Below are 13,339 nucleotides of genomic sequence, written 5' to 3' on the forward strand. Positions count from 1 at the left end.
TTTCACGCAAATTCTTCTGCTAGTTGGGGTTTAGTCCAAATCTGCATCCTTTCCTTCAAGGCTCAGGGGTCCAAGATTATCTTCTGTGTCTGTATTTATTGGTTTCCCTTTTCTTTGTTGAAGAGGGTCTGTGCAATCCTTCTGCCTAGTCCGCCATCTTGCCCCGCCTCTTCATGATATATTCTAAAATATGCGCTGGAGACTTAAAACACTGCCTAACATTTCTAATAGTCTTGTTTTAGAAGTTCTAGAAACTGAACAACAAAATACTTATCAATAACTCTCATTTTGCCAATGGGCATGAAAATTTGAGTGAGGGATAAGGCAGGTAGGATGAATTTTGAATATTCAAGCCATGAACAGCCTGGCTTTGAAATTCAAGTCAATCAAGGAAAAAAAGACTGACTAGCAGAGGCTGTATGTATTAACAGCTTTTAATTTAACTTATTTGTGATCAAAATATATCTGTAAACTGTCTCTTAGTGGTCTTCCTAGTCTTCTATTTCCTAACATCATATTTCAGTCAGCCGTTTCCTCATCTGGTGTCTCCTCATACCCACTATTTTAAGCCAGATACTCGGTGGGGCCCATCTTCACCTTCGGGTAATGGATCATGGAACAAAGCAATGTAAATCTGGTGCTTAAATAAGTAAAAAAAAATCCCATTTGTAGAACTAACTCTAGATGTTATTCCAAAAGCAACGGTTTTTCAGGCACAGGAGAAAAGGCAGGAAGACGCAGAATTGTGCTCCCCGGTTTATAGGTGACGGAAATTAGCCTTAGAAGGGCAAAGTGACCTACCTGTTCATGATCCCAGACCTAAAAAGTAATGGGGCACAGGGTTGAATCCAGAACTCTTTCAACCTCACTACTCTGTCTCCCAAATTGGAATTTCACTTTTAAGTTTCTGAAGTAAAATATCTACCCATGGCTGGCTTTGTATTTACAGAACCTACCTGTTTCTGTAACATCCAAAATGACACATTTAGCTGTTTTAAAGAGACCACAAATGCTAAATGCTCGAAGAAAGGAAACTGCCTGCAGTGTAGTAAATTACATAATACAGCTTTTCTAGTCATAGTCTTTGTAAACTCTGTGGTGGAATTTGCCATGAGCAACTGAGTAGCTCCTGATTGTTAAAGTTATCCACCTGGGGTACTTCAGTATCGACAGTGGCAGGAAGCAATCTTCTGGGACAATCCCTCTCTCTCTCTCTCTCTCACGGGTATAGGATTCTGACATTGGGATTGGTTAGTTTTACCATTCTGCCAGGCTCAAAAGGAGCCCTCCTAGAGGCAGAAGGAATCTCTCACTGCTGGCTGAGACCCACTGCTGAGAGAAACGCACTTGCTGAGAGAGAGAGATGCAAGAGACACACACTGCTGAGAGACTTGAGAGACACATACTACTGAGAGAGAGACTGCCGGCTGCTAAGTGAGATGGCCGGCTGTGAGAGACGGAGTGCATTTCTGAACTTGAATTGTAGCCTGCTGCTTCCCTAATAAACCCCATAATCTATGAGTTGTGTGTGACCACTGCAGCAAATTATCGAGCCCAGCAGAGAGGTGGTGGGTGCTGCGTGAGGAATGGCTAGTATCAGGATTGGAGGGAGGCGGCATGTCTGGCCTCGCATAAATGGGCCTTTGGCTACTGATGGTACTTGTGTCTTCCTTTTGTGGGGTTAGAGGAGGTCAGAAGATGTGGCCTCCTTGCCCCTTTGGCACTGCCTCAAAGAGGATAAGGCACAGGACAGCGCCTTGCTGTCTGGATTGAATCGGAAGCAAGAAAGCCCAACCAAACTCCAGGCCCCAGTGGACAACAGCATCCTGTAAGTCAAGCACCCTCCCACTCCTGAAGACCCCAGCCCTCATCATAGTCTGTTTATTCATTCATCTAATAGGTATTTATTGCAAATCTATGACGGGCTGGGCACCTGGCTAGCAGTTGGGGCCGGCAATGAATAAGACAAACCAGATTCCTCCTCTCTAGAACATTGTGTTCTAGTGGCAGAAACAGACAATAAACAAAAACACGTTAACCAGAAACATGTCATGCTAACATAGAGAATTAAGAGTGAGGCTGTGACTGAGGGTCTACATTGTTCTTTAGAATGGGAGGGCCGAGAAGGGTCTCTGATGAAATGACGTTTAAGTTGAGATCTGAAGAACAAGGAGAAGCTATCCATTCATGTAAATATCAGATATAAAGGAATTCTAGGCAGAGAAAACAATAAATATAAAGTTCCAAGGGAAGAGGAAGTGTGGCATGTTTGAGGTATAGCCAGAGCATAAAAACAATAGGGGAAGATGGAAGAGATGAGGTCAAAGAGGTAGACAGGACACAGACCAGACAGGCTGTGCAAGCCAGTTGAGTGCTTTGGATTTAAACCACAATGAGAAGCCACTGGAGAGGTTTAAGCAGGGAAATGATAGGGCCTGATTACAATTAGAATTATACCCACGTTATGGGGCCTAGTGGATGCTATTAGAGAGGGAACTGCCCATGATCCAAATGGTGTTGCCTAGCATTTCAGATAATGACATCGCTGGAGTCCATGTTGAGGCCAGAGAAGCTATGCCAAGGTCCGTGTCTATTGTTTCCACTCAGTCAGCCCTTAAGTACTTGTCCATCACTCCAAAGGCTTTCTGACATTGTCATTTAACTCTTAGAGATCCTAAGATTCTATTCATGGCACATAAGACAGAGTGGAAGCTCTACTTCATGAGTGATGTACCATGAGTGGCACTTCAGCATACTGATTATTTTGCAACTTAGCCTGGGCATCAGCCAAGCTTATTCCTGGCAATGGCTGACACTGGCTGTAGGACCTTGAACAGCTAGCTCAGCCTTTTTCTGGATTCCAATCTTCATTTATAAAATGGATGTCAAGAGGTTCTTCTTGTGACTCTAAAGAGAATTAACCCCCAGAAAAGTGGCTATATGCACAAATATTATATTTTTCAATTTCAGAGTGTTCATGGTCATAGGGTGTTTTTAATTTCAGACTGTTCACAAGCCACAGGCCCCAGCTGAAGAGCTCTTATGCTAAATTGTTCCTAGTTTGCCTTTCAATGCTAAAATCTACTGATCACATCCACAGTTGGAACAGTACATTTCAATTTAATCTCCTTTCACAGACACACAGTGTATATTAGCACTATCAACTAATCTGCCTTTCAAAAAAGAAGGTGGAAAGAGGAAAAACAGCAAAGGAAATAAAGGAAAAGAAAAATTAACATGTTGCTATTGTGTGAGCCAAAAGATGTGTGACTTGAAGAATATTTTTAGCCATCCAAATATCACCCTAAATCTCAATCTTATCCTCCTTCCTAAGACTAGGAGGCTGGCAGATGTGGTATTGGAGTTCCCAGTCAATGTCTAAATATAGAATTTTGAGAACCAAAGTTCTCAGTAAATGAGACTGTTTATACATTATATCTGGTAATGTTTTTCTTCCATTAAAGTCCATTTGTTTAAGGTATTTCTCAAAGTGTGGGATACATACCATTGTACAAGCAATGATTTTCAGTGGTGCATGAAAATGTAATGTTAACAGATATGTGTATGTGTGTGTGTGTGTGTATAAATAATTACTAGTAAACTAAATTATTGCTTCATAGATATTATTGATCAAAACAAAGCTAAATAGAGATTAACTCAATTTAAAGTGAATTGAAAAACTATTATGTGTATGTTGTTGTTATGTGCTGTGGAGTCGGACCCAACTCATAGTGACCCCCTCCTTGGGTTGTCGAGGCAGTATCACTATGGAAGTAGATTGCCCAACCTTCCTTCCAAGGAGTGGTTGGTGGGTTTGAACCGCCAGCCTTCTGGTTAGCAGCCAAGTGCCTTAGGCACTATGCTACCAGAGCACCCATTACGTGTCTAAGAGACCAGAAATGACAAAAGTCCTAAAGGTGATATGTGAATGAGCAAAGTCTGGGAAACACGGGAAGTCTCTGTTTCAGAGTCCTTTCAACTGACGTCTAAAGAATCTATTGGGGCTTGGCAGACAATGTTTCTACAAGTGTACTTGTATGTTCTGTAAGAATTTCCAGGTATATAGTAGAGCTGACAAGGGACAAGGTTGTAGTCACTTCTAGGTTATAGCCAGCTACCCAGAGGGAGTGAGTAGTTGACCTGTGGGCTTCAAATCATGGTAGCAGGGTACATCTAGCTCAACTGGCATAACATACTACACAAAAACACTGCTCCATATCCAACTTTGGCAAGTAGCAACTAGGATCTTAAAAGCTTGCAAGTGTTCATCTAGACATAACGATGGGTTTCTCCCTGTCCAAAACAAAGAAGAATGAAGAAAACCAAAGACCCATGGAAACAATTACTCCAAGGGACTGGTATGCCATGCAATCCTCAGCCTATATGACTATGACACCAGAAGAACTAGATGGTGCCTGGCTACCACTGTCAACCACTCAGAGAGGGATCTATGTAGGAGATCCTGGACAGAGTGGGAGAACAATGTGGAATAAAACTCAAAATCACACACACACAAAAAAAGGCCAGGTTTGCTGGTCTGGTAGAACCTGGTCAATCCTCTCAGACTATGGCCCCTAGCTACCCTTCAGGTCTAGAATCTAGAACTGAACCATTCCTGTGGCTTCCAGCCAAACAAAAGACAGGCATATGAGCTGAATATTTACAATAGGTAGATACACTCTTTGGAGAGATCAATCACGGGCGAACAGAAGGGCTGTGTATGCACAGGGAGATAGCTTGGGTGGGCAGGAGTGCATGAGAGGGAAGGACACAGGGAAGAGGTAACTATGGGGAGAAGTGAAAAGAGAGCTGTTGCATTGTGGGAAGTTGCAGTCAATGTCATGAGACAGTGTTTGTGAACTGCTGTATGGAAAATGAACTTGCTCTGTAAATTTTCGCCCAAATCACAATAATATTTTTTTTAAAGAATCTATTGGAAGGCAGAAAGGGTTAATAAGATTACAGTTCAGATTGTGATTCTATCACAATCAATCTACAATTCCTCCCTATGTCATTTTTCCTACTCAGAAACACTTTTCTCTCCAGTTAATTGTCTTTTGATATTTCTACACTGGGAATGCCATATGAGTAAAGGGAATGGAATAAGTCACGGTAGAATCTGATTTTTAAATCTACCAAAGGATTTTTAAAATTACTAATTTCTTTAATTATATTAGAGAGTTCTCACTGCCTTCTAGATTTACTTACATTTTTCAGGTGGTGTTATTGTAATTGTCTGAGCTGTAAATTCTTCGTCAAAATATCTGGTATCTGTCTCAGATGTTACTTGAGGCTTAAAAGGAGGTACAAGCTATAGGAAGAAAGAAAACAGGCAATGTTAGCAGATTTTAATTCAGGAAAATCCATACCAAAGATAAAATTAGAGAGAAAATAATTAAATGGACATTGCAAAAGACCAGAAGGCTGGTAGATGTGGTCCTGGACTTCCCAGTCAGCAGTGTGAACATAGACCAGTGTGTAGTTGGTTGCTCTGTACACAACTGGAGAGATTATGTGAAACACAACAAGGGAGAGCCACAGAATAGGATGGGAAAAGCATGCTGAGAAATCTGTCCAGATTTCTTCCCACAACAAACACAAAAACAAAACCATACAGATAAAGACATCTGCAACAAAATGTAGGCTCTTCCTTGTGCATAAGAGCATAACCTTGCTGGCTTTTCCCTTCCTGGTGCCTGGCTGAGCAGGTAATTATTAAAAGTACAATTTTGTTACACAGCTAATTCCCTGTGCTATGTCTAGACTTTGCAAAGAATTGTAACTGCTCTGCTTGAAAGGTGGAAGTCATTAGCTGTCCTTGCCCTGGCATGGGGATTCTTGGCAGTCCCTGAAGTGACTAAAATGCAAATGTTTTGTCTACAGCTTTCATCAGACCCTCAAAGAGGGCCATGGCCCCTAGGGAGATTCGGAATAATGAGTCCGGACATTGGAATGGCTAAACTCATTGCCGAGGGCCTGCAGGGGGCATGGGGATGGGAGGGGAAGTCCTGTGTTGCTGGAGCTGGAGGTTGTGAAGACCTGAGCCATGTGAGCCTCAACAACCTCAACAACCTCCACTGGCCAAAAGGAAGCAAAAGCCAGGGCAGGGACTCCCCTTTCTTGTGTGCAGGCCTTGAAGGATAGATGGATCCTATGGGTTTCCTTTTAAGACAGGAAGCCCAGTTCCAGGGCCTGGAGGGAACACGTGCTCCGATGAGTACCATTCAGGACAGAAGACATGACTTTTGGAATAAAATTCTCATGTGGATATGAAAACACAAAATAGAATGACAGAAATGAGTATGTTTTATAAAAATTTTACTGAAACAAAGACACAATTGGCTTTAGATCAATGAATTTTCCCACTCTTACTGTCACCAAATTTATGTTAAATAATTAGGCAAAAATCTTTAAATCAGTATCTAAACAGACAATGTTTTTATATATTAGGGGATGAGTATAATTAAAAGTACGTTTTCAAAATAAAGAACCACATTTCAGTTTATGGCACATAAACTGAAGCACATAAACAAAGCACTTTTCATTATTTTTTTTCTGTTTGTGCATAGTATACAGCCATTCTGAAGTCTCCAGCATTAGCAAGTCCTCTTTTGGGTACCAAACCAAATTCAAGTCCCATGTATCAGCTAGGTACTAAGGGGTGATACGGCTCCTCTCTTGGCACCCTCTAACCCCCCACCTGGAACAAGCTCCTCTCCTGCGTTTAAGAGCAGCCTGCTGTTGTGCCAGAACATCTCTCTCTCTAGTTGCTCTGTTAGAATGACTTGACATAAGCAAGCAGTTCACTCCCCTGATGGAAATCTTCCCTCTTCACTCAGCAATAAGTACATTCGCTGCACCAGCATTGTATGCGTGCACATGAAAACACCAAGGGTGATGTGTACGCAGGAGCATTTTTGGTTTTCTTTCTAGATACCTGGGAGGTAACTGCCCCTCAAACCAGGAAAAAAAAAAAAAAAAACCAAACTCACTGCCATCAAGTCAATTCGATCTGACTCATAGTCATCCCTCCTTGGGTTTATAAGGCGGTATCTCCACGGAAGTAGATTGCCCAACTTTCCTTCTGAGGAGTGGCTGGTAGGTTTGAACCACCTGCCTTGTGGATAGTAGTCAAATGCATTAAGCACTATGCCACCAGAGTCCCCTATTTCCCCTATCTGGCAGGACACTGGGCAGTGAAGATCCTGGTGATGATTTCCCTCAACGTTCTACACATGTTCATAAAAGTGATCTCCTTCTTGACACTAAAAATTTTACCACAAGGAATTCTTTACAAAAATGGGCTTTTACTGGGCATTGGGATAGGTTTTGTTTACCTCTGACCCCGCCTCCCCCTTACCATATATGTACTTCATTCTGATGTCAAAAATTTAAATGTGCCTTCAGTTTAGGGAAAGTTGCTGTTCTTTCAGACAATGAGAAAGAGAAGGGTCACCTGTAACTTTTAAAAAACTGACAGTTAAGACAGTTTTCAAAAGATTACCAAAAAAACAAACCAAACCCACTGCCACAGAGTCGTATCCGACTCTTAGAGACCTCTCCTTGGGTTTCTGTGGCAGTATCACTACAGAAGTAGATTGACCAACCTTCTTGCTGAGGAGCTTAAAATGATCTCTATTCAAATGTAATGTAATTACACAGGATTTCCCTGACCACCTACGTCAAACACTTACTCTCTCCATCACTTTCTAAACATACACTATTTTTCAATATCTGATGATACATACATGTACACTGTTACATATGCAAAATATACACATATTTGATTATTTTCAACACAATTGCATCTTCCTCTCCAATGAAATTTAAGTTCCCTGAGGGCAAGGACTTTTTTTTTTTTTTTAATAGTTTTACCAAGGTATAATTGACATACAATAACCTGCACATGTTATGAATACAAAATTTGGTAAGTTTCAACATCTCTATATGCCCATGAAACTAACACTACAATCAAGATGATGAACATACCTATGACCCTCTATGCTTTCTTGGGTTCCATTTAATCCCTCCCCCCCATGCCCTCAGAAGATAATGACTAACATGTTTTCTGTCATAATATATTAATTTCTATTTTTCAGAATTTTATATAAGTGGAATCCTGTGTCTTCTTCTAGATAGTTTTACCTTTAAAACTATGATCCATCTTGAGTTAATTTTGTATATGGTACAAATTATTGTTATTATTTGCATAGGGATGTCTAATTCTTCCCGCATTTGTGGATTTGTCTACTCTTCTTTGTAGTTCTATTCTTTTTGGCTTCATGTATTTTGAAGTTTTGTTATTATGCACATAAATTATTAAGATTATGTCCTCTTGAAGAACTGATCCCCTTATCATTATGAAATGATCCATCTTTTCTTGGGTAACATTACTCGGTTTGAAATCTACTTCATTTGATATTAATATAGCTACTCCAGTTTTATTCTGAGCAGTGCCAGCATGGTATATCTTTTCCATCCTCTTCTTTTTAATTTATTTGTGTCTTACATTCAAAGTAGGTTTAAGAAGGACATAAGTGCTCTTGCTTTTTATTGTCTGACAATCGCAGTCTTTTAATTGGAGTGTCCAGATCCATCCAATCGACTCCAACTCACAGCGACCCCATGTGTACAGAGCAGAGCTGCACCCCCTGGGTTTTCAAGGCTGTGACCTTTTGAAAGCAGTTGCCAAACCTTTCTTCTGAGGTGCCTCTGGGTGGCTTTGAACCACCAACCTTTTGGTTAGTAGTTGAGTGCTTAACTGTTTGTGCCACCCAGAGACTCCGACTATTGATACAGCCGAGTTTCAATCTACCATCTTCCTGTTTGTTTTCCACTTGTCCCACCTGGGACTTTGTTTCATTTAGTGATATATCCCTAATTTCCACTATAGCACATACTACAAATTAACACTCAAAAATATTTATTGAATAAATGAGTAAATCTATTCTTAGTGGACTGTGGTGAATTGCTTAATGTGGCCCTTCCAGCCATTGTCCTCCATTCTGTGATGTATTGTAAATCCTATTATCCATGCTTGTTTAGGATGGTGTGGTAGTTAAGGTCAGGTATCAACTTGGCTGGGCAGCTGGTAGTAGTCGTTCCCTATAATGACTGGCAATCAGCTCAGTGATGGGATTTGCCTTGAACTGCTGATCATTAAAGCCATCCTCTTAGGTTATTTCTGTTGGGGCAATACAGGTAGAATGTATCTTGAGTCCTGAATTGCTGGAGGGTGTAATTCAAATCACCACTCTCAGCTTCCTTGAGAGAGCTCTTGGTACCATAGTGGCTAAAGGCACTTGACTGCTAACCAGAAGGCTGGCAGTTCAAACCCACCAGCCACTCCTCGGAAGGAAGATGGGGCAATCTACTTCCATAGTGATACTGCATCGGAAACCCAAGGAGGGGTCATTATGAGTTGGGTCCGACTCGATGGCACATAACAACAACAGCTTCCTTGAGGGTATACCTACAAATCTCCTGAGAAGATACGCCCTCCTCTTGCTCCAGTTTTGTGTCTTGGCTCATCCTCATCTCACCCCTGGATTTGGGACAGCAGCCATCATTTGATCTGCTGATCGAGGTTCATCAAACCCCGAGAATTGGGAGGATCACCCAGACCCATTCACAGAACTGGGACTTGCCAGCCTGCCAGTCTCCACCCCCACTATGTAAGATGATCCCTTGGGTGTCTGTGAGTTCTGTGAGGTGTTACAGTGAAATACAGAACCCTAAGATGTGGGAAATTACAGGGAGGAGGAGGAGGAGTAAATGTCTGAAATGATGGAGTGGCATGGTAGTTTGGACATTTGGGACATCTTTAACCTCTGCCTCATGGGGACCAGCCTTGTGCTGATCTTTCTCAAAGAAACTGTTCAAGCATGGGCCTTTGTAGAAATGACAAACTTGAGGCTGACATTGGTGAAATGGCTTATCTAAGATGATACAAACAACAACTGGAGCAACAAAACCTAGGGCTCTTCATCACAAGCTTGGTCCATGACAGCACATATAACATGAAGACTCTGGATGAAAGCTGCTTTGCCTTAGCTCCTCCAGACATCAAGGTTAAACTTTCATGCAGAAGGATACTATACTAGTCCTCTCCCTCCACACACAAACACAGTAGTATGAAAAGATAACTCTGTGAAATACGAGCATCTGTGAAGTGAAGACCTGAAATTATGTGTATGAGGAAATTTCGGAAGGAGGGTTTGAGAAATAATTGCTATAGTACTGAACAAAGGCATTCCCATCAGAAACCACTAGGAATACTCAGACTTTGGATTGTATTACAGATTTGCATATTATACACATGGTAAATAAGAGTTGAAAAAATTTCAAATATTGAATTTTATACTTTGGCTTTAAATCACTATCTTCATATCTTCTTTCTTTTCCTCTAGATACAAGGCACAAAACAGTCCTGCATCAGTTGACACAATGTAAACTCCCATTTAGAATGGATAAAGTACTGACAAAGTCAGAAGCACTGTAAATCTCAACTGTTTTTATGTGTTAACTCAGTGAATGGCCATAGTGCCTATGACTGTAAAATTAAACACTTTTGTGACAAATGCATTCACTTGGAACAGATCTTTCTTTGAAAGCAAATTTTCTTCATAAATATAGTTCCCAATGATCTAGACAGGAATAAAGGTGCTGGATTTACGACATGTCTTTCAGTTCACTAAAAAGGCATCTTCTGAAGTTGGGTTTACTTGTGCAACCTCAAGGCCATATAATTGACAGCCAAGTTACAGCCCCCTGAATCCTTTCACACTGGTTTAACATTTTAAAATTGAAATGTTTCCATTTGTTATCTTCTTGAAAGTTAATATTTGAGTTTTTCTTTTCAGTGTAAGTAAAAGAACTGAGAGAAATGTTTCTTAAACTTACTAAAATAGGTCAGATTCACTACTTCTGGGGTGGCTAGAAGGACTGAAGAGTACATGAACACCAAAGTCTTTGAAGATCAGTCCCCTGACCTTCCTCATCAAGAGTATATACCCACCAAGTTTCTATGTTCTTTCTTTTCAGTTCCAGAGCTTTGGAAATAGAAAGAAGTGCTTGAAACTTGCAGTGAAAGCTGACATAACAGAGACTGTTGTTGTTGTTGTTATGTGCTGTTGAGTCAGACCCAACGCATAGTGACCCCTCCTTGGGTTTCCAAGGCAATATCGCTACAGAAGTAGATTGGCCCATCTTCCTTCCGAGGAGTGGCTGGTGGGTTTGAACCGCCAGCGTTCTGGTTAGCAATCAAGTGCCTTAGGCATTTATGCTACCATAACAGAGATTATGGTACCTTATATTGCTTTAAAAACTATGTTATCAGTTCCGGTAAGATGGCAGACTAGGCAGAAAGACTGCACAGACCCTCTTCAACAAAGAAAAGGGAAACCAATTAACACAGACACAGAAAATAATCCTGGACCCCTGAGCCTTCAAGGGAAGGATATAGAAGTGGACTAAACCCCAACTAGCAGAATTTGCATGAAAATACCAAAAAAGGAGACATACGGAGCTGTGGACTGGCAGTGATCCTGAGTGATCCTGAGGGCACAGACAGCTTGGAGAGTGCCCAGTGGTGGTAGGACCTAAGAATTAACCTAAAATTCAGCTCTGCTAGCCATGGACTGCACGGAGGACTGCTCTAGTGGCTGGGGTATAAACGGAGAAGGTGAAGAGAAAGGCAGGCTGAGCTCTGGACTTTTGCCTGTCTGCAGGGCGCCGCCATTTTGAATGTTTACAAGCAGCTTGACCATTTTGGATATTTATAGAGGCAGTGCTCTCCCAGATTCCAGGGGCTTGAGAACAGGTTCTGCTTGCCAGCAACCCCAAGGACACTCTGGACCTGCACAACTGAAAAGGTGCAATATTCCTCTTATTACTCTTATACCCCACACCCGTTTGGTGAACGGAGGTGCGGCCATCCCCCACTACCTTCTGGGCCCACAGGAACTCCATCCCAGTCTGTGTGCTCAGATGGAGCCTGGATGCCCTACCCTATCCTCCACCAATTTTTTTTTTCTTTTTCGTTTTCTTTTTTCTGGTGTTTAGTTTGCTTGTATTTGTCTGTTTTAAAACTACTACTATTACTAATAGGAGCTCTGGTAGCACAGTGGCTAAAGCACTTGACTGCTAACCAGACGGCTGGTGGTTCAAACCCACCAGCCACTCCTCAGAAGGAAGGTTGGGCAATCCTACTTCCATAGTGATACTGCCTCGGAAACCCAAGGAGGGGTTGCTGTGAGTCGGGGCTGACTCGACGGCACATAACAACAACAACAACCACTATTATTAATACTTTTGTCCTTTTTATTATTATTCTTTATTCTTCCCCTTCCAGGTCCTAGTTTTCAGCTTTTTTTCCTTTTCCCTGTTCCTGATTGAAATTTTTTTTTTTCCCCTTTTTACTAGTGGTTAACCCCATTACTTGTTTTTCTTTTTGTATTTTTCCCACTCTTTTTCTTCATTGTTCTTCTTCTCTACCTTTTTTTCTCTTAGGGCCCTATCTCCAGATATTGCAGGTTTTCTTATTTTATTCATCCTCTTTTTCCCTTTTTTCTTATTTTGGTTACTGTTCCTGTATGATTACATGGTGTGTTTTTTGTCCATGTGCTTTTAGTTTTTTGATCGTTATTCAATTGTAATTTTTGTCTAACTGAGTGGGAGACAACAACAGTCCCCATAAGACACAACTACACCCACACCTCCTGCAACTTCACTTACTGAGAGAGAGCCACTACCTCCTTCTCCACCCATGGGCCAATGATAAAAAACCACCAAGAAGAGCCTGAATCACCCTTGGCTGCTCTTCACAAACAGTTAATAGAGATTTAAATACAACAACGCCACAATATCTCAGAGACAAAAGACTATCACAGTCCACACAAAGAAACAGGATAAAGTGGTTGAAATAAGGGAACAGGATCCAGACCCAGAACACACCCCTGGAGAAGCAGCAGCATTGGAACTCTCTGATAAGGAATTCAAAAGAATTACATTTAGGGATCTTCAAAACATTCAGAGACAAACCAAAGAAAACACAGAAAAACCCTAGAAGAATTTTGGAAGAAAATACAAGAACAAAATGACAAAATAAATGAAAAATTAGAAATGATTCTAAATCTACACATAGAAGTCCAGAAGATAAATACTACATTGTCAGAAACAGATAACACAATGGAAGGGCAAAGGAGTAGAATTGATGCAATGGAAAATAGAATTAATGAGATTAAAGACAAATACCTGAATACTTCTTTGGAAAAGGATCAATCAGAAAAATGATCAAAACAAAATGAAGAAAGCCTAAGGTTCATGTGGGATACCATCA

General features: G+C 41.1%; 1 protein-coding gene across 1 annotated transcript in view; it reads right to left on the reverse strand.

The window, feature by feature from the left end:
• AKT3 (AKT serine/threonine kinase 3) overlaps positions 1-13,339 on the reverse strand; it is a 202,432-nt gene that overhangs the window by 8,656 nt on the left and 180,437 nt on the right. The window contains exon 9 of the mRNA XM_007949143.2: positions 5,209-5,311. Within this exon, the coding sequence (XP_007947334.2) occupies positions 5,209-5,311 (103 nt within the window). The remainder of the gene's footprint in view (positions 1-5,208; positions 5,312-13,339) is intronic.

This window comes from Orycteropus afer, unplaced genomic scaffold (assembly GCF_000298275.1).
Source record: "Orycteropus afer afer isolate SDZICR_OR568_19922 unplaced genomic scaffold, OryAfe1.0 scaffold00239, whole genome shotgun sequence".
Classification (NCBI taxonomy): domain Eukaryota; kingdom Metazoa; phylum Chordata; class Mammalia; order Tubulidentata; family Orycteropodidae; genus Orycteropus; species Orycteropus afer.